At 44.3% G+C, this 25,845-nt stretch overlaps 1 protein-coding gene across 1 annotated transcript in view; it reads left to right on the top strand.

The window, feature by feature from the left end:
• Window positions 1-25,845, top strand: part of STK40 (serine/threonine kinase 40) — an 89,698-nt gene that overhangs the window by 38,903 nt on the left and 24,950 nt on the right. The window contains exons 7-10 of the mRNA XM_073562584.1: window positions 7,563-7,678; window positions 17,959-18,103; window positions 20,830-20,949; window positions 22,718-22,799. Of these exons, the coding sequence (XP_073418685.1) occupies window positions 7,563-7,678; window positions 17,959-18,103; window positions 20,830-20,949; window positions 22,718-22,799 (463 nt within the window). The remainder of the gene's footprint in view (window positions 1-7,562; window positions 7,679-17,958; window positions 18,104-20,829; window positions 20,950-22,717; window positions 22,800-25,845) is intronic.

Genomic DNA, 25,845 nt, shown 5'->3' with positions numbered 1-25,845 from the left:
TATTTTTCCCCCGCATCAAAGATTCCTACGTTTTGCAATCGATGGTCGGCATTTCCAATTTGTGGCTCTGCCTTTCGGGTTGGCCACCGACCCCAGAGTGTTCACGAAGGTAATGGCGGTCGTCATGGCCATTCTACTGGTTTTACCGTATTTAGACGACCTCTTAGTGAAGGGTCCGTCCTTTCGGGCATGCAAGGAAAATGTCAGCATCACGCTGGATACCCTATCTCGCCTAGGATGGTTGGTCAACAGGAAAAAGTCGTCCCTTGTCCCAGCTCAGAGGATTTCATTCCTAGGGATGATTTTCGACACCTCCTGAGGGTTGGTAATTCTCCCTCAGGGCAAGGCTCGAGCACTCCGGCAGGGAGTTCGGAATCTTCAGCAACCAGGCCCTCACACCATTCGGTTCGGGATGAGGGTGCTAGGGAGGATGTTGGCGGCAATGGAAGCGATTCCGTTTGCCCAATTTCATCTTCGTCCCCTGCAGCATGCTGTCTTGACTTCTTGGGACAAAAGTCCATTCACGCTCGATCATCAGTGCAGGTTGTCCTCTCGTGTCAGACGGTCACTTCAGTGCTGGACGCGCGACTCCTCTCTACTTCAGGGGAAGCCCTTTCCCCCAGATCAATGGTTGGTGATCACAACCGATGCGAGTCTTCTCGGTTGGGGAGCAGTTTTCCGCCATCACACAGCTCAGGGGCAATGGTCGCATCAGGAGGCACGCCTCCCGATCAACTTGTTGGAGATTCGAGCGGTGCGGTTGGCACTGCAACATTTCCTGTAGTTTCTAGCAGGGCGTCCGGTCCGGGTTCAATCGGACAACGCCACGATGGTGGCGTACGTGAATCACCAGGGAGGCACGCGCAGCAGGGCAACCATGCGCGAGATAGAGCATGTGCTACGCTGGGCCTAGGGGAACCACTCGGTAATCTCAGCAGTCCACATTCCAGGCGTGGAAAATTGGGCAGCAGATTTCCTAAGCCGGCAGGGTGTCGCGGCCGGGGAATGGTCCCTGCACCCGAGGTCTTCCAGCAGATTTGCCAACGGTGGGGGACTCCGGACGTGGATCTGATGGCCTCCAGGTAAAACGCCAAAGTGGCCGTGTTTGTCGCTCGGTCTCAAGACCCGCGAGCAATCGCAGTGGATGCGTTGGTCCTACCATGGAACCAGTTTCTGCTCCCATACCTGTTTCCCCCGCTCCCACTACTTCCGAGGGTCATCAGGAAAATCAAGACAGAGAGGGTTCCGGCAATTATGCTGGCCCCAGACTGGCCCCGTCGGGCATGGTACGCGGATCTAGTGCAGCTCCTAAGGCTAATTTGTTCTGTGTTCTCCTACTGCTGTTGCACTAAACTGGTTTCCGCCCGCAATTGGGGCGAGGGTGTATGCGGCGGCGGAGGAGCTAACTCTTTTTTTGTATACTTAGTGTCAGCCTCCAGACGGCAGTAGCACACACCCACAGTACCTGTGTCCCCCAATGAGCATCTAGGAGAAAAGAATTTTACAGTGAGTACTCACAAAAATCCATGTTGTTTTTTTTTTTTTTTTTTTCCCCCTTTTATAAGAATCCCTTTATACTTCTAACGTTTAAAGACCAGAAAGCCCTTTTAAGATTATTGGATGCCCTAAAAGAGGGTATAAAGGCAGATAATGAGAGCATAGTCTGGAAGAGCAGAAGCTGCAGAACCGGAGACAAGAAGTGTCCAAGGCATATATATATATTCCTCAATTAGTTTCGTCATTAATCAAAACATCTATAGGATAAAAAATGCACTTTTTCTATCCTATGTATATTTTGTTTAATAAAAAAAAAAGCCTACTGAGAAATATATAATGCCTTAGATTCTTGGACTTAATGGCAAAATGGTAGAAGGTTGCTCCAAGGCTTCACAAAGCTGAAACAGTGGTGCACAGGAATCTTCTACTAAGGGCTCATACTCACGTGTGAGAAACTCGGACAAGTCTCGCACGTCAATACTCGGCACTGCCGCCGGCGCTCGCGAGCGGAGCGCTCAGCTGCATAGAAATACATGTAGCTGAACGCTCCGATCGGAGTACCAGCAGCAGTGCCGGGTATTGTTGTGTCAGACTCATCCGAGTTTCTCACATGCGAGTATGAGCCCATATACTGATAGTCCTAGTAACTGTTTTCTCTTAAGCCTAAGGCCTTATTTTTGACTTCTGTGACTAACTTGTTTTGTGATTTTCGTTGCCCATTTTAGTCTATGGGAGTCTTTTTTTAAATGGAAGGAGTCACAGATCAAAATTACCCATACAGGTTTCTGTGTTCATGAAAATCAGACAGCCACAGAGTGTTAGTCATGTGCTGTACATGCTTTAGCATTGCAAAGAATAGGAGAAGCTTTGAAACTTACCGTATTTTTTGGACTATAAGATGCACCTGACCATAAAATGCAGTTATGTTTTTGCTGGAAGAAATTTTTTATTTTTTTTAACTGAATGGTATGCTATAATACTTGATTACACACTATTATGAGGGATCTATGGATGATACCCTGTTATGGCAGGGTATGTGGATGACCTTGGTATGGGCATATTTGTGGCTGATGTGCTAAGAGTATATTCATATTACAGAGGGGTGGGAAAGAGGATATTTGTTCTTCAATAGAATTAGACACCTTTTCTCTCCTGATATGTGGCTTGCAATAATAATAATAATAATAATAATTTTTATTATCTTGTTTTCCCATTGTTATTTAGACAGGCAGGGTGGCCAATTAGAGAAAGTTGTGGTGGAAGAACAGTGTAAGGCCGGGTTCAGACTTGCGAGAAACTCGGACGAGTCTCGCACGTCAATACCCGGCACTGCCGCCGGCACTCGGATCGGAGTCTTCAGCTGCATGTATTTCTATGCAGCTGAGCGCTCTGGTCCCAAGTGCCGGCGGCGGAGGGGTTTTCTTGACGAAAGCAGAGCTTATCTCTACAGTGCCTACAAGTAGTATTCAACCCCCTGCAGATTTAGCAGGTTTACACATTCGGAATTAACTTGGCATTGTGACATTTGGACTGTAGATCAGCCTGGAAGTGTGAAATGCACTGCAGCAAAAAAGAATGTTATTTCTTTGTTTAATTTTTTTTTTAAATTGTGAAAAGTTTATTCAGAGGGTCATTTATTATTCAACCCCTCAAACCACCAGAATTCTGTTTGGTTCCCCTAAAGTATTAAGAAGTATTTCAGGCACAAAGAACAATGAGCTTCACATGTTTGGATTAATTATCTCTTTTTCCAGCCTTTTCTGACTATTTAAGACCCTCCCCAAACTTGTGAACAGCACTCATACATGGTCAACATGGGAAAGACAAAGGAGCATTCCAAGGCCATCAGAGACAAGATCGTGGAGGGTCACAAGGCTGGCAAGGGGTACAAAACCCTTTCCAAGGAGTTGGGCCTACCTGTCTCCACTGTTGGGAGCATCATCCGGAAGTGGAAGGCTTATGGAACTACTGTTAGCCTTCCACGGCCTGGACAGCCTTTGAAAGTTTCCTCCCGTGCCGAGGCCAGGCTTGTCCGAAAAGTCAAGGCTAACCCAAGGACAACAAGGAAGGAGCTCCGGGAAGATCTCATGGCAGTGGGGACATTGGTTTCAGTCAATACCATAAGTAACGTACTCCACCGCAATGGTCTCCGTTCCAGACGAGCCCGTAAGGTACCTTTACTTTCAAAGCGTCATGTCAAGGCTCGTCTACAGTTTGCTCATGATCACTTGGAGGACTCTGAGACAGACTGGTTCAAGGTTCTCTGGTCTGATGAGACCAAGATCGAGATCTTTGGTGCCAACCACACACGTGACGTTTGGAGACTGGATGGCACTGCATACGACCCCAAGAATACCATCCCTACAGTCAAGCATGGTGGTGGCAGCATCATGCTGTGGGGCTGTTTCTCAGCCAAGGGGCCTTGCCATCTGGTCCGCATCCATGGGAAGATGGATAGCACGGCCTACCTGGAGATTTTGGCCAAGAACCTCCGCTCCTCCATCAAGGATCTTAAGATGGGCCGTCATTTCATCTTCCAACAAGACAACGACCCAAAGCACACAGCCAAGAAAACCAAGGCCTGGTTCAAGAGGCAAAAAATCAAGGTGTTGGAGTGGCCTAGTCAGTCTCCTGACCTTAACCCAATTGAAAACTTGTGGAAGGAGCTCAAGATTAAAGTCCACATGAGACACCCAAAGAACCTAGATAACTTGGAGAAGATCTGCATGGAGGAGTGGGCCAAGATAACTCCAGAGACCTGTGCCGGCCTGATCAGGTCTTATAAAAGACTATTATTAGCTGTAATTGCAAACAAGGGTTATTCCACAAAATATTAAACCTAGGGGTTGAATAATAATTGACCCACACTTTTATGTTTAAAATTTATTAAAATTTAACTGAGCAACATAACTTTTTGGTTTGTAAGATTTATGCATCTGTTAATAAATCCTGCTCTTGTGTGAAGTTTGAAGGCTCTAACTTATTTGCATCTTATCAAACCTGCTAAATCTGCAGGGGGTTGAATACTACTTGTAGGCACTGTACCTACTGAGCAATAAGCTTCCTGAACCGTAGTGTGGAACTCCCATCACAAGCACTCGTCTCACTCCAAGGCACGGTGGTGATGGTTCCTGTCCCCCCTACTCCTCCTGCCTTCTTGCTGCCGAGAGACACTAGAAGCGCTTGGCAGCTGATTTCAAGCCAACGGACATAACTCTGCTGTAAATCTTCAGCTAAAACTCATCCAGCAATCCCCTGCAGACTGACCAAAAAAACAAACGCTATGCTTGTAAAAGCTCCTTCAGGCTTTGACACACTGAACTTTTAGCCTCATTTTCTGCATACAAAAAAGTGTCTTAGTCAGAAAAATACGGTCTTTAAAAAAAAAATAGACTGTTTTTCTGACTCTTAAGACAGTTTTTTAGATCCAGAAAATGAGGCTAAAATTTCAGTGATTTTCACTGATGGAATATTTTTTCTATCAGTGAAAATCACTGATATAGCATAGATGGTGAAAATTGATAAAATGCTTATGAAAAGGTGATCCAAAATCCTGATGAAGAATGGTCCTTGTCTTTACAAGTCGAAAAAATTGCAGATGCCTGAATGAGGTCTAATGCTGTATTTACAGCTACACTGCTCAGTTTTGCTGAATGTCCATGCTGCTTCTCAGTGTTGGGAACAGGATCTTCTCTTGTCTGTCTTCTGTGTATGAAACCCCACTTGTTATTACGGGACAAACCTTAAGGCCCCGTCTCGCATAGCGAGATCACTGATGCGTCAACGATTTTATGACGCAACAGCGATCTCGCTACATGTGACACATAGCGGTGACCGGCCCCCCTGCTGGATATCGCTGATCGTCCTCGAATGTCCTGGGCCATTTTTTCATCGTCGGCATCCCGCTGGCCAGCACGCATCGCTGTGTTTGACACCGACGAGCGACCTCATTTTCGACGCAGAACTTGGGGACGCAGGCTGAAATCGTTCAGAATAGCTGCTGTGTGACAATGCACCAGCGATCCTTACCAAGTCGTATCGTTGTCGGGATCGCTGCTGCGTTGCTATGTGAAACGGGACCCTAACTTGGCACCTACAAAATCTATCTTTTGCCTGTGCTGTAGAAGTTTCTTTTCTTTTTTTTTTTTTTCTGCCCTCGTTGAGTGACGTGCTTTTTCCTCAATGTGTTTTCTTTAATACTCCAGTATTTTTTATATTTTTCACTTGAAGTGGAAATCTGAAAAGCATTGAAAAAGATCGTGCTTGTGGCATGTTCCCTCGTAAATTAGCGTGGGCTTATGTATAAAACTATCAGCCTAATGAGGATGATTCATCTCCGAGAGTACAGCCTGTTCAGTCTCAGATAATGGAGATTCCTGTGTGTATATAATACACAGTCCGGTACATCACCCACATACATGTACACAGAAGACTTCAGTAAAAATGCATTTAGCAGTATCGTGTTTAATAATATTTCTGACAACTCTATTTGTTTGGCTTCAATGTAATGTGATGGTAATGCACTGGATCCTAAAACTTCATTGAAATGATTAGCAGTCGCTGGAACACTGCTTGGAATATTTTGCTTTGTTACTAGCCATCTGGGCACTGTATTTGGTTAGATATGGAAAACTATTGCAGCACACCCTGGTAGTACAGTAAAAAAATTCCAAACGTGACACAGAATCTAGGAGGATGTAGTACAGCCTTTAAGAGAATATTAAGGTACACTAAAAGCAAACATTTTGTGTAACGCTACAAAAATCCACCTCCCTTTCTTTTGCCTGGCTGTGAGATTACTAGCTGCAGCATGAGTCTCCCCTGTTGCTCATAAACGGTGAACTATAATCCCCATACCTCACACATTTCAAGCCAAAACTAAGAGATCAGCAAATGACGGTAACTCCTGCATGCTCTTGAGGCGAGCTGTGGGCATTTTTAGCTTGTGTACTTACTTCTGTAATTTCTATAGCTACTTGGCAATAATATGTAGCTCGAGTCAGATGTACATATTTACGAGGAAGCCAATTTTATGTATTATACTTTAACAAACAATAACCCAGTAATATGTTTAATTGTGACAAGGGGCACCACCTAGATGGAACTGATCACAGAAAAAGGAACCACTTCAGATAGGCATGGAAAAGCAGGAGGACATGGAGTATGCATGTTTAAAAAAAAAAAAAAAAAAAAATGGTCCGTTTTTATTAAACATCAAAGATTTTAAAAAAAGATAGAAAAGACAAACAATTGACACCCTCAAGCCACAATAGAATCTATTTCATACATAGTTATACCGATGTAAATGACGGGCAGAAGAGGGCTCCCCTGGTATGTTTTTAAGAAGTATCTAAAAATAAATATATATCATTTACTTGGTAAGAGTAATATGTAAAGATAAGCTCCGTATCTCATATGTAATAGACACATCCCAGTCGGTATCCAGAGGAGTTAAAGACCCAATACATTGTTTAAATAAATGCAGTCCTGGTTAATACAGGCATCTTACCCACACACAGAAGAAAGAGGCTCAGGTAGTCCCCTTAGAACACTGATAGAAACTACCCTGACGCGCGTTTTGCATATTCAGTACATACAGATTTCTCAAGGGGAGATTGTCAACTCTTACTGTGTAAACGATATATATTTATTTTAGCCGCTTAAGACCTATACCAGATGAGCTCTCTTCTGCCCACTATTTATATTTGTATGTTTATATATGAAATAGATTTTAGTGTGGCTTAAGGGTGTCGCTTGTTTCTTTTCTATCTTTGTAAATATTTTTTAAAAATCTTTTGATATTCAATAAAAACTTACCAATTTTTGAAACGTGCTTGCTCAGTTTTCTCCTGCTTTTTTATGTATTACACGGCATATGATTTGATGAAGACATGGTTGTGTGTTTTGGGTACTCTGTTTTATGCAGATAATTTCAATGAAACAATTCATCTTTGTGAGTTTCATCTAGCTAATTCTACAGAGCTATAACTTTGGTCTTCAGCACTATATTTTTGTATATTTGGGGTTTGTTGTCTACATTTATACTCTGCATTTCTCTTTTAAAGGACACATAGAATAACAATCACCAACTTTTGCCTGGGTAAGCACTTGGTGAGCGAAGATGATTTGTTGAAGGATCAACGAGGAAGTCCAGCTTATATCAGTCCTGATGTTCTTAGTGGTGAGTGGGTAATATTTTCTGGGGAAACTGCAGGGATACGCGCCACTCAGATTAAGAGGTTTTGCAACCAGTTTTTCCCATACAAGCGGCATACAAACTAAAGAGGCTAGTGTGCTTACTAAGAAAATCCATGTCCTCTTTGTTTCAGCAGGAGTCCAATAGTTTGCGTTGAAAGAGCTGATTGGTCATTATTGGATTGTTTGAAATTCCTTTTCTTTTGCCTTGTGTTATTCATTGACATTTCATGTTATTCAAAATGGCATGCGTGGTTCATGAATTTTATGCAAAATATATTAAAATGGAATCTGCCTGGTGATTCATGCTGCCTAAACTGTGGGCAGCATGACTCAGCCTAGCTACACGATCGCAGCCAGGGATTTTATTTTCTGAAATTCTCCGGTGTTTCAGAGATGATATACTCTCAAGATCTGCCTGGTGACCATAGCTGTAGCCCAGACCAATTCCCTGCCGGCTCTTCCTAGCACTGCTAGATGTGAGATTTCAGCTGCCTGCAGTTAGAGCAGCATGAGTTGCCTGAAAGGTTCACTTTAACACTTGATGATAATCAGGCGCAAATGCAATATCACATCATGTCCTAACTATGTATGCAAGCGCTAAACTTACAACTCAGGTCTCCTTACCTGAACCAACGTATTTAATTATGCCTGTGAAGCAGTAATGTTAGGTCTGCCGATCATGCAACTTATGATCTGATTGCAGACTGTATATCATGGACGTGTTAATCCAGCGTTAGTGTGCTCCTGCAGTACTATCTGGACTCATCATGAGGCAGGAAAATGTTCCAAAAAGGATTATACAGCTATTCTGACTTGGATTTTCTGTGAAAGTATGCCATCCTCCTAAGCTCTGAGAGGTCTATTTAATAATGTATGCAGTTTGTACTGTGAAATCTTGTGACTGATCTGCCTTAACCTGGCCATACACGAGTAATTTAACTGCCATTCACAGCCTGATTTGTAATGGAAAACAATGCCATTCATTATGACTACTAGGCACAGATCTCTGCATAGATCCATGGTGACAGCAGTAGTTTGCAACCCGGCGCACATTTCTCAAAAAAGACTACAAATATCATATACAGTACAGACCAAAAGTTTGGACACACCTTCTCATTCAAAGTTTTCTTTATTTTCATGACTAAGAAAATTGTAGATTCACTCTGAAGGCATCAAAACTATGAATTAACACATGTGGAATTATATAATTAACAAAAAAGTGTGAAACAACTGAAAATATGTCTTATATTTTAGGTTCTTCAAAGTAGCCACCATTTGCTTTGATTACTGCTTTGCACACTCTTGGCATTCTCTTGATGAGCTTCAAGATGTAGTCACCAGAAATGATCTTTCAACAGTCTTGAAGGAGTTCCCAGAGATGCTTAGCACTTGTTGGACCTTTTGCCTTCACTCTGCGATCCAGCTCACTCCAAACCATCTCAGTTGGGTTCAGGTCTGGTGACTCTGCAGGCCAGGTCATCTGGCGTAGCACCCCATCACTCTCCTTCTTGGTCAAATAGCCCTTACACAGCCTGGAGGTGTGTTTGGGGTCATTGTCCTGTTGAAAAATAAATGATGGTCCAACTAAACGCAAACCGAATGGAATAGCATGTCGCTGCAAGATGTTATGGTAGCCATGCTGGTTCAGTATGCCTTCAATTTTGAATAAATCCCCAACAGTGTCACCAGCAAAGCACCCCCACACCATCACACCTCCTCCTCCATGCTTCACAGTGGGAACCAGGCATGTAGAGTCCATCCGTACACCTTTTCTGCGTCGCACAAAGACACGGTGGTTGGAACCAAAGATCTCAAATTTGGACTCATCAGACCAAAGCACAGATTTCCACTGGTCTAATGTCCATTCCTTGTGTTCTTTAGCCCAAAAAAGTCTCTTCTGCTTGTTGCGTGTCCTTAGCAGTGGTTTCCTAGCAGCTATTTTACCATGAAGGCCTGCTGCACAAAGCCTCCTCTTTAGGGATGAGCGATATTGCCCAATATCGTATCGGTATTCCAATTTCCGGTATCAATGTAAGTCAATGGGAGAAAAAAATCGGAATTACAAAATGACCACTACAGTGCTATAATGGATAAAACGGAGGGGAAACACCTCAGGATAATGGGGAAGGAGTTTGCAGAGGCAGAGGAGCAAAAAAATATCTAGAAAAATGCACAGAGCGAAAGCTGTGTCAGGGAAACTGGTCGCTATCTTAACAGCGGTGTTTTTCTTTGGGTTAGGATTAGTTGGGTTAGGGTTTATGGTTAGTAGGGTAAGGGGTTGGGGTTAGGGTTAGTTAGGGTTAGGGGTTAGGATTAGTAAGGTTAGGGTTAGTGATTTTACATTATTAAATTAAAACTGCCGGTGGTGGTGTCAATATGCCCTTTGACTGACATGTGTCCGCATTCAGCTCACCTTGCTTTGCAGGGAGTTTCCAGGAGCACCACGTGGGGGAACGGATACACTCCCTTTAAACCGTGCTTAGTCTTCTTCTGATGATTATATTACTGTTATTCAGTAATTCTGCATATTGATATTCTGCTTTTGGTTCATGTACATCTGCTCCTACTGCTTCCTAAACCTCCGTCTGTGGTTACTCTGCTATTGGCTGGTCGCAGAATGTTCCAAACCCAGAGGAAATACGCAGAAGTAACAGTAGGCACAGGAACTTGAGAGAACCAGCTGGTGAGTCTGGAACCCGTATAGGCAGCAGAAATCAGCATAAGAGCCAATGGAACTAACGGGCACCAGCTGACGTTACCGAAGCCCGTTAACTAAGCAGGAGGTACCTGTGCCAGAATGCACTACCAGGGACCAGCAGATGTTACTGGAACTCGGATACCACAAAGGGGGGACCTAAGTCATTGACTCTATTGAGAACCAGCTGACGTTACTGGAACCCAGATAAGCAGCAGAAGGTAAAAGTGCCAGTGGCTGTACTGGGCAACAGCTGACATTACTGTAGCCCGGATACCACAATGTAGTGGTGACATAAGCCAAAAGCACTGCCGAGAAGCCCACAAAACCCCCCACAAAGACGCAAGTTCAAGAGCAAAAAGACCGGAGTCCGGGGACATCTCCATTTGTCTTCTGCATCTGTCTTCCTGTCTTGGGTCTTCTACCAGAGTAATGTCTTCTCGGCAGAAGGTGCAAGAGCCACATTTGCCCCAGCAACCCGGACACAGTCGCAGCAGGGGAGGAGCTGGGCCTACTGGCACTGTCGAGACCAGCCTTGAGCGCCAGGTTCCGGAGTCCACGTAGAGGGCTCCTACACTGCCGACACCACGGATAACGGCAAACTGAGCCGGAATGATGTACGGCGGGGGCGTGGAACAGTGCGGCGGACACAACCGTGTAACGGCGAGCGTTGTCGAAACACGGTTTGGAGCAGGAGGTACCCGTGCCCTTGGGCACTCCCAAGAACCAGCTGGCGATGCTGGAACTCTGTTTACCCCTTGGGGGAGGCACCTGTGTTCGCACTTCACTGCCAGGAAACAGCTGGCGTGGCTGGATCCCGCCTCTTGTGCTTCTGCCTATAGGTGTTTAGCATCTGTCGTCCTTTTTTTCCACTTTGGTGTAACGAGGTACAGCTGGAGGTACTGTTGCCCAGAAACACTGCATGCTGTGAAAGTGGCAGTCACGGAAATGGGCACTAGCTGGCGGTACTAGAGCCCAGAAACATGGCATGCTGTGAAATCAGCAGTCACGGAAATGGGTACTAGCTGGCAGTACTAGAGCCCATGGAAAACAGTATGAGGTGAAAGAGTCAGTCACAGAATCAGGTGCTAGATATTGGTGGTAGAGGCCAGAGCATGGGCATAACAGATGACGCTGTGTGCAACATAGGCACGTGACAGAGTATGCATACTGCTACCAACCATGCATGTAACCTGTCTACTCTGGCCCAGGGCAGCAAAAGTCACCAGAAATCCAGGCCTGGTTCATTTTTACGAATGTAAGCCGGTCCACATTTGCAGTGGATAGTCTGGTACGTTGGTCTGTTAGTACATTGCCAGCTGCACTAAAGACGCGTTCAGAAGTCACACTGGCACCAGGACAAGCTAGGACCTCCAAGGCATACTGGCTAAGCTCGGTCCATGTATCCAACTTGGAGACCCAAAACTTGAAGGGGACAGATCCATCCTGAAGCACACTGACAGGGGTGGAGAGATATTGTGCCACCATGTCACGGTAACGTTGCCTCCTAGTGCGTTGCACTATCTGTGCTGATGGTGCCCGAATTGTTTGCGGGTTCAGAAACCGTTGAAACAGGTTGGGTATACTGAACCTGTCAGTAGCAGATGTACTGCTTCTGCTACCGGCTTCTGAACAGATTCCGCTGGGCCCAGGATGCACTGAGGTGCCTGCTAGTGCACGCGCATCACTGCTATGCGGTGGAAAAGTGTACATGAGTGAATTAACCAGTGCGTCTTGGTACTCCTGCATTTTACGCACCCGGTTCAACGGTGTAATTAGGCTTTGAAGGCTGTCCCGGTAACGTGGATCTAAGAGGGTGGCCACCCAGTAGTCATTTGTGTGGAGAATACGAGCCACGCGTGGGTCATTTCTCAGACACTGCAGCATGAAGTCACTCATGTGCTGAAGGCTGCCAACTGGCCATGCATCGCTGTGACCAGCTGGAGGAATGTGCTCTGGCTGCTCTGCATCACCCCATCCACGCGCTATCTGGTGACTACTAGTAGAGCGCTGTGTACTTTCCTCCTCTGGCTCATCCTCATAGTCCTCCTCATCCTCCTCGCTTGCTGTGTCCTGCCTGGACCTTTGTGAGGCACCCACAGAGCTTTGTACCAACTGGGCCGATTAAGATTGCCTGGTTGGTGCAAGTGTCTCATCATACTCCTCCTCCTGAGAAACCTCATCCCTTAGTCCTTTAAGGGATGATTCTATAAGGCATATAAGGGGAATAGTCAGGCTGAGTAGGGCAGCATCCATGCTCACCATCAGAGTGGAGTCCTCGAAGCACTTCAAAATGGTGCATATGTCCTTATTGGATGCCCACTCTGTGGTTGTAAAGTGGGAGGGCTGAGATGTGTGTCGCCTACTTTGCGCCTGATGCAGCTGCAACTCCATAATTGCAGGTTGCTACTCGCACAACCTCCGCAGCATATGCAAAGTCGAATTCCACCTGGTGGGTAGGTCAACAATGATGCGGTGCTCGGGCAGGCCCGATCTGCGCTGCATGGCTGAAAGGCGCGATGCAGCCATGCTTGAACGCCGCAAATGAGAGCACTCGTATCTGACTTTGTGCAGCAGCTCCTCAAGGTCAGGATAGTTCCTAAGGAAACTGCACCACCAAGTTTAGGACATGGGCAAGGCATGGAATGGGAGTCAGACCACCTAGGCCCAGAGCCACGACCAGGTTTCAGCCGTTGTCACACACCACCATACCTGCCTGGAGGTTGAGCGGCGCAAGCCACATGTCGCTCTGCTCCTTGAGCGTGTTCCACAGCTCAGTTGCGGTGTGGCTAACATCACCCAGATAAACCAATTTCAACACGGCCTGGTGATGTTTGGCCGATGCAGTGCTGAAATCGGTTGTTGTGGTACGTCTGGGTGCAGGCGAGTCTGACGAGGAGTATGAGGAGGAGTCAATTTGTACGGAGGAGAGGCCTGCAGTCCGTGGAGTTGGCAGGACCCGCGCACTTGCACTGTCTACTTCAGTTCTTGGCTCAACTACATTTACCCAATGGGTGGTGATGGAAATGTAGCGTTCCTGGCCATGCTGACTGGTCCACGCGTCGCTGGTCAGGTGGACCTTGCTACTAACTGCATTTTGTAGCGCATGCTTAATTTTACGTTCCACATGCTGTTGCAGGGCGGGGACGGCTTGCCTGCTGAAGTAGAAGCGGCTGGGAACGCACTATTGTGGGATTGCAAACCCCAACATATCGATAAAGGCTGGCTTGCTCACCAGCCAGAATGGTAGCATTTCCACTGCAAGCAGTTTGGCAATGCGAGAATTCATGCCCTGTGCTCGTGGCTGGTTTGCAGAGTACGGGCGCCTTTTCTCCCACACCTGTGTGACAGATGGCTGCACACTGGATTGGGAGTGTGACGATGCCAGCGATTGGGATGCTGATGCTGACGAAGTGCAGACAGTGTGCCGCCGTACAACACTGCCTGCAGATGCACCCTGGCATTCTGGTAAGGAAGCAGGAGCAGCTGTTTGCGAGCTGGAGGAAGAGGTGGCCACTGTGGCTGAAGAGGTGCAGGTGGCGAATCATCTTGGGTGTGATGCTGCCACTCCACAGGGTGCCTCTTCCTGACATGCGTCAACATATTGGTGGTATTAAGGTTGCTGACGTTCTTCCTTCTCCACACAGTTTGTCGACAAAGCTTGCATCTGACTACTGTAACATCATCTGCAACTTGGTTGAAAAAGGCCCACAACTTTTGAGCGCACCCTTTGTGCTCTTTAAAACAGCCCTGCTCCTAACGGGTGCTGAAGTTGATGGAGCCGACAATCAATTTTTCCCTCTTCCTCTCCCACGTGGACGGCCACACTGCGCCACACCTTCAAGCTCTTCCTCTGAGCTATCCCCACTTGCTTGCTGCCCCTCAGCATGCCATGATGGGTCAAGGACCTCGTCATCCTATACCCTTTCGTCAGCAGAAACTGGCAGCTGAGTTTCATCATCTGCTGACTGGGGTCTGGTCACTGTGGGCACTGGCCCACCCTCCACTTCTTCCTCAGACGCACACAGTGGTTGCGCATCTGTGCAAACTACCCCTTCAGCTGCAGGAGTGCTGTCTGGCTGGCACACAGATTCCAAGCCAACAGATTCTGAGAAGAGGATTAAAGTTGGCTCCTGGCCCTCTGAATGTCTGGGCAATTTAGTGGGCGGTGAAGAAGCAGATGGGTGCTGCTCTTCAGTGGCCTGACCCGATGTGGTGGAGAGGTTCTGCGAGGATGCTGCGCTCATTGAGGTGGATGCCTCAGCTGCCATCCAACCAACAACGGTTTCTACTTGATCCTCTTATCAGCCTATGGCCCTGCACTCCTAACAAGCTGCGCATAAATGACTGCTGCCGGGTGAAAGTAGGTGCTGAGTGACTTGGGCCTGCTGCTTGCTCTGGATGTGCACCATGTCTGGCTGCTGATGCACCTCTTCCGCGGCCGCTACGGGGACGTCCCTTACTCCCTGCCTTCATCTCTATCGATGGATTCAGAACGGCAAGAAAGTAATTATTAGGGATTAGTGTGCTTATTTCTGTAGAACTACAAACAGGTATAAGAAACACTAATGGCACTGTATTATGGTGTGTCTGCTACACTTTATTTGAATCTAGTGTCGCCTACACAAAGAGTAACGTGTGTTTGTGGTTTTGGTGTACACGTTGCGGTCGGATGTCACAGCGCAGTAAATGACACTGCTGCGATACCAAAAAAAACAACGGATTCTCCGGGACTGGGCCAGGTGCTGTGTGGCACCAGCCACAGAGGTTGTTTGGGTCCTCACAATACAATCCCTATATAGTGTTTAACCTCAATAGATGCTGTGAGGTAAAGTAACACTTATAGGGGCACTGAGAGTGAATTTACTGGTGAAAAATTTTGGGGGTGCGCGATAGAACAGGCCGCACTAGGGGTCCTGCAGTCTGATGTGACTACAAAGACTAACCTAGTGGGTGCTGCACTCCCTCCCCCCCCCCCCAAAAAAAAAGCACACAGGTGGTCTGCGCAGCGGAGGTGACTAAACTGCGCAAAGCGCACCCGAGCACCAGGAAAATTGAGGGATAAATGGGGGTAAGGGATTGGGGGGGGGGGGGACCCCCTCACTGAAAAATCCCTATATTGCGTTCACCAAAATGTACTGGATGGTGAAGCTACACTTTTAGGAAAAAATAGGGGAAGGGGATTTAAGGGATGAAAAGGCAGTGAGACACACACCACACAGTGCTGCAGCAAGAGGAGCTGCAGTGAATGTGCGCTGCTCTGTCTCCCTAAGCACCTCACTGAGAGCCTGCACAGCACAAAAAATGAAACTGAGTGGGGTCAGTGACGAAAAAGACTGCTTCTGTAACACACAGGGGCTGCTACAGTCCCTGAAAAACAATTTCTATCGCTATTTTATCCGAGATCACTTCCTATTTCCAACAGAAACCTATCCCTATCTGCTTTCACAGTAGAGTGAGGCTAAAATGGCAGGCGCAGCCTTTTATACTGCCTGATCACACCATCCATCCAGCCAATCGCAGCGCAGCCCCTAGCTTGCAAGTTTGGACGCCTCCTACCAAGCTTAGGGGAGTTACACAATGTTGTCAGCAATTCTTCAGCTCCTGATTGGCTCCACGGAGCGCTCAGAGGCTGAAGGAATATGGGATTGCCGATGTGAAAAAAATATCGGTATCGGGAATCTGAATTCCGATATTGCAAATATCGGGCCGATTTCCGATATTTCAATATCGGAAGTCTCATCCCTACGAGTCCTCTTAACAGTTGTTGTAAAGATGTGTCTGATGCTAGAACTCTGTGTGGCATTGACCTGGTCCCTAATCTGAGCTGCTGTTAACCTGCGATTTCTGAGGCTGGTGACTCGGATGAACTTATCCTCTGCAGCAGAGGTGACTCTTGGTCTTCCTTTCCTGGGGCGGTCCTCATGTGAGCCAGTTTCTTTGTAGCGCTTGATGGTTTTTGCCACTGCACTTGGGGACACTTTCAAAGTTTTCCCAATTTTTCAGACTGAGTGACCTTCATTTCTTGTAATGATGGCCACACGTTTTTCTTAGCTGCTTTTTTCTAGCCGTAATACAAATTCTAACAGTCTATTCAGTAGGACTATCAGCTGTGTATCCACCAGACTTTTGCATAACACAACTGATGGTCCCAACCCCATTTATAAGGCAAGAAATCCCACTTATTAAACCTGACAGGGCACACCTGTGAAGTGAAAACCGTTTCCGGTGACTAACTCTTGAAGCTCATCTATAGAATGCCAAGAGTGTGCAAAGCAGTAATCAAAGCTAGAGGTGGCTACTTTGAAGAACCTAGAATATAAGACATATAGTATTTTCAGTTGTTTCATACTTTTGTTAATTATATAATTCCACATGTGTAAATTCATAGTTTTGATGCCTTCAGAGTGAATCTACAATTTTCATAGTCATGAAAATAAAGAAAACTCTTTGAGTGAGAAGGTGTGTCAAAACTTTTGGTCTGTACTGTATATCTGACCATTCATCTAAATCAGTGATTTCCAAGCTCCAGGCCTCGCGGCCCCCAACAGACCATGTTTTCTGGATTTTCTTAGTATTGCACAAGTGAGAGAACCTGTGGCGATTTCTGGTGCCTTGATTATTGTCACCTGTACAATACTAGGGAAATCCTAAAAACCTGATCTGTTCGAGGCCGTGAGGACTTGAGCTTGGGAAATCCTAATCTAAATGAAATTTGAACAGATCTTCCTGAATATTTGGAGGAATATTGTAAATAGCAATGTAGACTTCTCATTTATAAGTGGTTAAAGGGGTTGTCCATCAAAACCGGCAAGTGTGCAGTCGATGTGTGTGGCTGTAGACTTATGAATTCCCCCAGCACACTCAAGTATATGGAGAGCGAGGTATTGTGTATTAGCTGCCGATCTCTCTAGTATAATTTTCTTCACTCTCAACTACTGCAAACTAGAGACCAAAACCTGATAGTCTGAAAATGACCTGTCATGATGGATAACGCTGTTAACTTGCAGATATGGAGTCAATCTTCAGGTTAATATTGTTTAAAAAGGTGTCGGCTGCTGTACTGAGTGTGCAGCTACTACGAAGAAATGAACTTTATTCCTCCCTGGAGCTGCTGGCTTTCCATCTTACAGGCGTGCCAGCATGACTATAGTCACCGCACAGCACACGGCGGCTGTAATCACTCCGCAGAACTTTAACAGTCTGCCAGCTCTGCGCAGATACACCTTAAAGCCGGCACTCAGTCAGTGCCTTGCTCACGGTGCCATCAGGGGTGACTGTAGCTGATCTGGGTACATCTGTATGGCTGAAATCCAGTGGCACCCGGAAGGAGAAAGTTAATTTCCTGCCAGTAGCTGCACTTTTAGGACAGTGGCCGGCACCTTTCTAACACTTAACCTGCAGATTAAACCTATATCTGCACGTTAATAGCGTTTTCTGACAAGAAAGGTTCCCTTTCAATCAACAAATGTTACCAAACCTCTTTGTACTAGACCTGTAGAGCTCAATTTAGGACTCGATCTACAATTCTGTACTTTAATGTAACTGCTCTTTCCATTTCTATGAAGGTCGTCCTTACCGTGGAAAACCAAGTGACATGTGGGCTCTTGGAGTGGTTCTTTTTACTATGCTGTACGGCCAGTTCCCCTTCTATGACAGCATACCTCAGGAACTCTTTCGTAAAATTAAGGCTGCAGAATATTCTATCCCAGAGTGAGTGACTACATTCTTACCTAATTTTTATTTCAACTGACCTGTAAATTTATGCAAAACCTTTTGGTTTACACTTATCTGTTAATGTGCTTTTTTCTTTCTGCTTTCTAGCTATATATACATGTGCCATCTGCTCAATATTTCACAGCAGCTTTGCTGGTGGTAATATGGACTTGTATTGCAAAATGAACAAGTATTTAGAAAAGTCTATTCTGGGATATAAACTGTGTTCCAAATTATTATGCAAAAAGAGTTTAGGAGTGGTAAGGTTAGAATTTTTTTGTTTGTCATTTAAACTCATTGATGGTGATGTGTGTCAGGGCTCTTTATATCACTGAAAGCAATTGCAGATACCTGTGCAAATTAGTTTGGCCGGTGTGTCCAAATAAAGGCAAGACTCTGTAAGAAGGCTGTTCCACATTATTAAGCAGCCTACATTTTTTTTGCCAAAATGGGAAAGAAAAAGGATGTGTCGGCTGCTGAGAAGCAACATATTGTGGAGTATTTAGGTCAAGGCATGACTACAATCAACATTGCCAAGACACTTCATCGTGATCATCGCACAATCAAGAAGTATGTAGCCGATTCCCAGCACACACGTGTGCGTGCTGATAAGGAAACATTGAGGACTCTTTCCAACAGGCAATTGCGTCAGGTTAAAAGAGCAGCTGCAAAAATGCCTTGTCATAGCAGCAGACAAGTTTTTGAAGCTGCTGGTGCCTCCAACGTCCCCCGAACCACAAGATGCAGGGTCCTTCAGAGGTTTGCAGCTGTGCGTAAGCCATCCTGTCGACCACCTCTATCCACTGCACACAAGCAGAGATGGCTCCAGTGGGCCAAACGATACATGAAGACTGACTTCCAAACTGTTTTGTTCACCGATGAGTGCCGTGCAACGCTCGATGGTCCAGATGGATGGAGTGGAGGATGGCTGGTTGATGGACACCCCATGAAAACACAGCTAAGGCGCCAACAAGGAGGAGGTGGAGTAATGTTTTGGGCTGGAATCATGGGGGGAGAGATTGTCGGCCCCTTTAGGATCCCTGAAGGGGTAAAGATAAACTCCATAATCTGTGGAGCTTCTAACACAGCACTTCCTGCCATGGTTCAAGAGGAAGAACCGTGCTTTCCGCAGCAAGATAATTTTCATGCATGATAATGTACCGTCTCATGCTGCAAATAACACATCTGCATCTCTGGCTGCTATGGGCATAAAAGAGGACAAACTTATGGTGTGGCCACCATCTTCCCCTGACCTCAACCCCATTGAGAACCTCTGGAGCATCATCAAAAGGAGTGTCTATGATGGCGGGAGGCAGTTCACATCTAAGCAACAGCTCTGGGAGGGTATTCTGTCCACATGCAAAACAATTGAAGCACAAACCATCCAAAAACTGACAAATTCAATGGACGAGCGAGTTCAGAAGCTTCTTTCGAACAAGGGGTCCTATGTGCAAATGTAACATCACCTAAAATAAAGTTTTGACTTGAAAACTGTTTGATTTCATTTTGTAATAAGCTGATAATGCTTATAATTTCACAATTGACCATTTTTTTGTTCAAAATAAAAAGGTTGAAAACTCTGCTGTTCATAATAATTTGGAACATGCATTTTGAGTGTTTCTTATTTTTAAAAATATACTGTTCATAGGCAGTTTGTTCAAAAACATTGCAATTATACTAGAATATTAGATGACTGGAAAATGACTGCAATTCATATAGGTAATTTAGAGAAAATATGAGGAAATATTTTTTGCATAATAATTTGGAACACTGTGTATTTACTTCTTTTGGGAGCCCACTGATCATTTTACATATTTTGGTAACATAATGTGCAGGTTACAGCAGTCTGAGATCTTATGTATGTTGTTTTGTGTCTAACAGTGTACTATTAGGCAATATTATGACTATCCAGTCATGGAGTCTCTCAACGGCCTTCCCCTCTATTCAGTTCCTTGATAATAGTGTGTGAATTCATTAGGCGGAAGGCTTTCACTAAGTTTATAATACAGTGATGAGTCATGGTAACTTGTGGATAATCATTATAAGCTTGTAATATAGTACAATGAGTCAGTTTAATGCAAATGATCCCCCTATTAGGCCTATTGTCTCTTGTTTTTAATTGCCAATGTCACAGCTAGTTTTGTCCTTTATGACAAATCTTTTTGCACTATTTTTTATTGTAACGTTCCAGGGGCAAAACCTTCTTTTTTTTTTTTTTTTTTTTTTTTTTGCGACTTAAGAAATGATAGCTTTTTTATTTTTAAGGGAGTTGTTTTACAGTAACATCCTTTGGGGGTGTGTGTTTGTGAGTCCAATAAATATATATAATACTTATATTTGCCTGTGGGGGATTTAAGCGCTGGGATCTGCGCAAGCACTGCTTCTATCACGTAAAGCAGAGGCTCTTCCGGCTTTTGCTGAGGATGGCTTGGGCACAAGTCCTTGCCATCCTTTGGGGCGTAACTGCAGGTGTTTCCTGCAATCAGACGCACAATCTGGGCGTACCGTTGCGTCGATTTTTCAGGAACGGGTTACTATAATAAACTCTAAATTCTGCACAGTTCATCCTGTTCTATTACTGGAAGTTGGCGAATATTTACACTGCAGTATTGGCACAGGTGTCTGAAAAAGTCACATCACCATCGAAGCCAAGATAAAGTTACAAACCGTAATGACTTCCTTGTATAATGTAGTAATAAAGTGTTTTCTCTCTTTAATGACAGAGATGGCAGGGTGTCTGAGAGCACCGTGTGCCTTATTAGAAAGTTGCTGGTTTTGGATCCACAACATCGTCTGACGGCATCCGAAGTTCTGGAGTCTCTTGGTGGCATTATATCCTCATGGTTAGTTTCTGCAGCTCTGGTAACACTACAGCTCTGTAATCCTCATACATAAAACATATTCATGTGGTTAATACTTCTTAATCTATGTGCCAGGGGTGGGCAATTAATTTTCCCAAGGGGCCACTTAAAACTGTTGTAGAGGACAGAATCAATGGATTGAAATTAATTTTGCTCAAACTTATTACTATTATACAATTCTGCTCAATATTCAGTTATAACATGAATAAAATCTGACTAGTTATGAAAATCTGCTAATACTTGGGTATGATTTTTGTCAGTAAAATTGCCATTAAAGGGGATCTGTCACCCTTTTTATCCCCTATTAGCTGCCGGCATTGACATCGGGGGCTTATCTACAGCTTTCTGTAATGCTGTAGATAAGCCCCCGATGTAACCTGAAAGAAGAAAAACACGTTATATTATACTCACCGAGGTGGGCGGTCCGGTCCGATGGTTGTTGCGGTCCGGTCCGGCGCCTCCCTTCAGGCGATGACGTCCTCTTCTCCCGTCGATGACGTCCTCTTCTCCCGTCCTGAAATGGCTCGGCGCAGGCGCATTGCTCTGCCCTGTTGAGAGCAGAGCAGAATTCTGCAGTGCGCAGGCGCCAGACCTCTCCCAACGCCTGCGCAGTGCAGGACTGTGCTCTGCCCTCAACAGGGCAGAGCAGTGCGCCGGAGCCATTACAGGACGGGAGAAGAGGACGTCATCGCATGAAGAAGGGAGGCGCCGGACGGGACGGCGACACCCATCGGACCGGACCGCCCACCTCGGTGAGTATAATAGAACGTGTTTTTCTTCTCTTTCAGGTTACATCGGGGGCTTATCTACAGCATTACAGAATGCTGTAGATAAGCCCCCGATGTCTATGCCGGCAGCTGAAAGGCCAAATAAAGGGTGACAGATTCCCTTTTAATCTAAGCTATGATAAATCCTGAAAATTGCAATTATAGTAGGCTTAGCTGTAATAATTTTATTCATAGTTTTTTTTTGTGTAATTATGTAAAAAAATAAATTGGAAAGGACCCATTTCTGTAATGTGTATTAAATATTCTCTCAACCTGTTAATACTGTATATCAGTACAGTTTACCTCTGCGTAGAAGAATGGCTGCTTTATTCCTATGTAATACTCCACTTACCGACTGAATTAGGACTAAGCCTGACTTCTGTCAGCACAGTGAAGCACGTTTTATCAAATAGTTTCACAGTTTTTGGCATAATATAACCTCATATAAAGTTGACATTTGGGCGTAGCGCTCTGTGAAAGGTTGTGGTCAACAACTTTTAGATACATTTATTAGTATTTATTCCAGAAAATGTTGCAAAGGTTGTTTTTAATTTGCCCTTGACCTTATCCTTGCACTCAAGATTGAGGGTAAAAAAGTGATTATTGGGCATTAAATTGAAAATCTTGCAGTTTTCATTCTGTCCACAAAGTCTGTTTTGGACTCTCACACTCGCCATACTTTCACGAAGACTTCAGGAATCTCTTTATTATCAGCAGAGTATAAATATTACGCATCATTGTAATCCTTACTTTTGATAAAGGACCCACTATTAACCTGCTCCATTCACATTGACTGTTTGTACACACACATTAGATGCGTTCTTATTTGAATCAGTCATCCATATACTCATAAGTGTAAATTGCTATTGTTCTTGACAGCAGGCCAAAATTTGTGTGTAAACTCATCTATAGCTGTATTTCCAAGTGCTTCCATCTGGGTCTTTCCAGTAATCCCAATTAACAAAGTTTATTCTTGTCTCCAGGCAATCTATGTCCTCTCTGAGCGGCCCACTGCAAGTAGTGCCTGACATTGATCATGTTACCAGTCCGGAGAACTCCCAAGAGGTAAGAACGAATGGCGCTTTCATCCTCTGCTTGTCTTGACAGGTAACCTGAATGTATACAGTGGCATGTAAAAGTCTGGGCACCCCTGGTCAAAATTACTGTTGTTGTGACCAGTTAAGCAAGTTGAAGATGGAATGATCTCTGAAAGGGCTAAAGTTAAAGATGACACATTTTCTCTGTATTTTAGGCCAAAAAAATTATATATTGTCATTTTTTACTTTTTAAAAATTACAATAAGGAAAATAGGCCAATGCAACCCTGCATAGTTAGTACCTAGTAGCCACTCCCTTTTAAAAATATCACAGCTTGTAAACGCTTTTAGTAGGCAGCCAAGAGTCTTTAAATTCTTGTTTGATGGATTTTCATCCATTCTTCCATTTCTGTGAAATTCCTGGGTCGTCTTGCATGCACTGCTATTTTGAGGACTAGCCACAGATTTTCAGTGATTGAAAAACCTTTAGTTATCGCCGTTTGAGGTAGTCTATTGTGGATTTTGATGTGTGTGATCATTATCCATTTGTAGAAGCCATCCTGTTTTCAAATTCAGCTTTATTACACATGGTGTTATGTTTGCATCAAGAATTTGTTGAAATTTCATTGAATTCATTCTTCGCGCTACCCATAAAATGTTTCCTGTGCCATTGTCTGCAACACAACTCCAAAGCATGATTGATCCATCCCCATGCTTAATGGTTGGAGAGATGTTCTTTTCCTGAAATTCTATGCAATTTTTTCTCTGCACATACCTTTGATCATTGCGACCAAAGAATTTTATTTTAACTTCAACGATTCACAGGACTTGTTTCTAAAATGCATTGGGCTTGTTTAGATGTTCTTTTGCATACCTCTGATGCTGAATTTTATGGTGAGGGTGCAGGAGAGGTTTTCTTCTGATGACTCTTCCATGAAGGCCATATTTGATAAGGTGTCTCTGAACAGTAGAACAATTACCACAACTCCAGTATCTGCTAAATCTTTCTGAAGGTCTTTTGCAGTCAAGTGGGGGTTCTGATATGCCTTTCTAGCAATCCTACGAGCAGCTCTCTCTGAAATTTTGCTTGGCCTTCCAGACCTTATCTTGACCTCCACTGTTTCTGTAAACTGCCATTTCTGAATTACATATTGAACTGAGGTAAGGACAACTTGAAATCACTTTGCCATCTTCTTATAACCTTCTCCTGCTTTGTGGGCCTCCACCATTTTCATATTCAGAGTGCTAGGCAGCTGCTTAAAAGAACCCATGGTGGCTGTTTTTTCACACAAGGTTAGAGGAGGCTATGTGTTTCTAAACCTGTGGAATCTGCATCAGCTGGCCTTTCCTAACATTGAGGGTGAACAAGCCATATCCCTTACAGGCTAATTAAGGTCTGAAACCTTGGTCAAAGTTATCTGAGCACGCAAATCTCCAAAGGTGCCCAAACTTTAGCATCAGACCATTTTTCTTTTTGTAATTTTTAAAATGTGAAAAAATGACAATGTGTATTACTTTTTAGCCTAAAATACAAAACAAATGTGTCATCTTTAACTTTAGGCCTTTTAGAGATCATTTTATCCTCAACTTGCTTAACTGTTCACAATAACAGTAATTTTGACCAGGGGTGCCTAAACTTTTACATGCCACTGTACCTTGTAGTTTTAGTTAACCCCTTCACTACCAAGGGTGGTTTGCACGTTAACTCCCGGGCCAATTTTTACAATTCTGACCACTGTACCTTTATGAGGTCATAACTCTGGAACGCTTTCATGGATCCCGGTGATTCTGACACTGTTTTCTCATGACATATTGTACTTCATGGTAGTGGTAAAATTGCATTCAAATAACTTGCGTTTATTTGTGAAAAAAACGGAAATTTGGCGAAAATTTCGCAATTTTCCAACTTTGAATTTTTATGCCCTTAAATCACAGCGATACGGCACACAAAAAACTTAATACATAACATTTCCCACATGTTTACTTTACATCAGCACAATTTTGGAACCAAAATTTTTTTTTGTTAGAAAGTTATAAGGGTTAAAAATTGACCAGCGATTTCTCATTTTTGCAACACCATTTTATTTTTAGGGACCACTTCACATTTGAAGCCACTTTGAGGGGTCTATATGATAGAAAATACCCAAAAGTGACACCATTCTAAAAACTGCACCCCTTAAGGTGCTTAAAACCACATTCAAGAAGTTTATTAACCCTTTAGGTGCGTCACAGGAATTTTTTGAATATTAAAAAAAAATGAACATTTAACTTTTTTTCACAAAAAAAATACTTCAGGTTCAATTTTCTTTATTTTACCAAGGGTAACAGGAGAAATTGGACTGCAAAAGTTATTGTGCAATTTGTCCTGAGTACGCTGATACCTGATATGTGGGGGGGAACCACTGTTTCGGCGCATGGCAGACCTCAGTAGGGAAGGAGCGCTGTTTGACTTTTTCAATGCAAAATTGGCTGGAATTCAGATCGGACGCCATGTCGCGTTTGGAGAGCCCCTGATGTACCTAAACAGTGAAAACCCCCAAGTGACCCCATTTTGGAAACTAGACCCCCCAAGGAACTTATCTAGATATGTGGTGAGAACTTTGAACCCACAAGGGCTTCACAGAAGTTTATAACGTACAGCGGTACAATTAAAAAATCATATTTTTTCCACAAAAATGATCTTTTCACCCCCATTTTTTATTTTTCCAAGGGTAACCGGACCCTAAAAGTTATTGTGCAATTTGTCCTGAGTACGCTGATACCCCATATGTGGGTGTAAATGACTATTTGGGCGCATAGCAGAGCTCGGAAGGGAAGCAGCGCCATTTGACGTTTTTGGCTAGAATTGAGATCGGACACCATGTCGCGATTGGAAACCCCTGATGTACCAAAACAGTGGAAACCCCCCCCACAAATGACACCATTTTGGAATCTAGACCCCCCAAGGAACTTATCTAGATGTGTGGTGAGAACTTTGAACCCCCAAGGGCTTCACAGAAGTTTATAACGTACAGCAGTACAATTAAAAAATTATATTTTTTCCACAAAAATGATCTTTTCACCCTCAATTCTTAT

This window comes from Dendrobates tinctorius, unplaced genomic scaffold (assembly GCF_039654945.1).
Source record: "Dendrobates tinctorius isolate UK_male_01 unplaced genomic scaffold, ASM3965494v1 ptg000015l, whole genome shotgun sequence".
Classification (NCBI taxonomy): domain Eukaryota; kingdom Metazoa; phylum Chordata; class Amphibia; order Anura; family Dendrobatidae; genus Dendrobates; species Dendrobates tinctorius.
The sequence above is the reverse complement of the archived record's forward strand: the minus strand, read 5'-3'. Positions and strand labels throughout refer to the sequence as shown.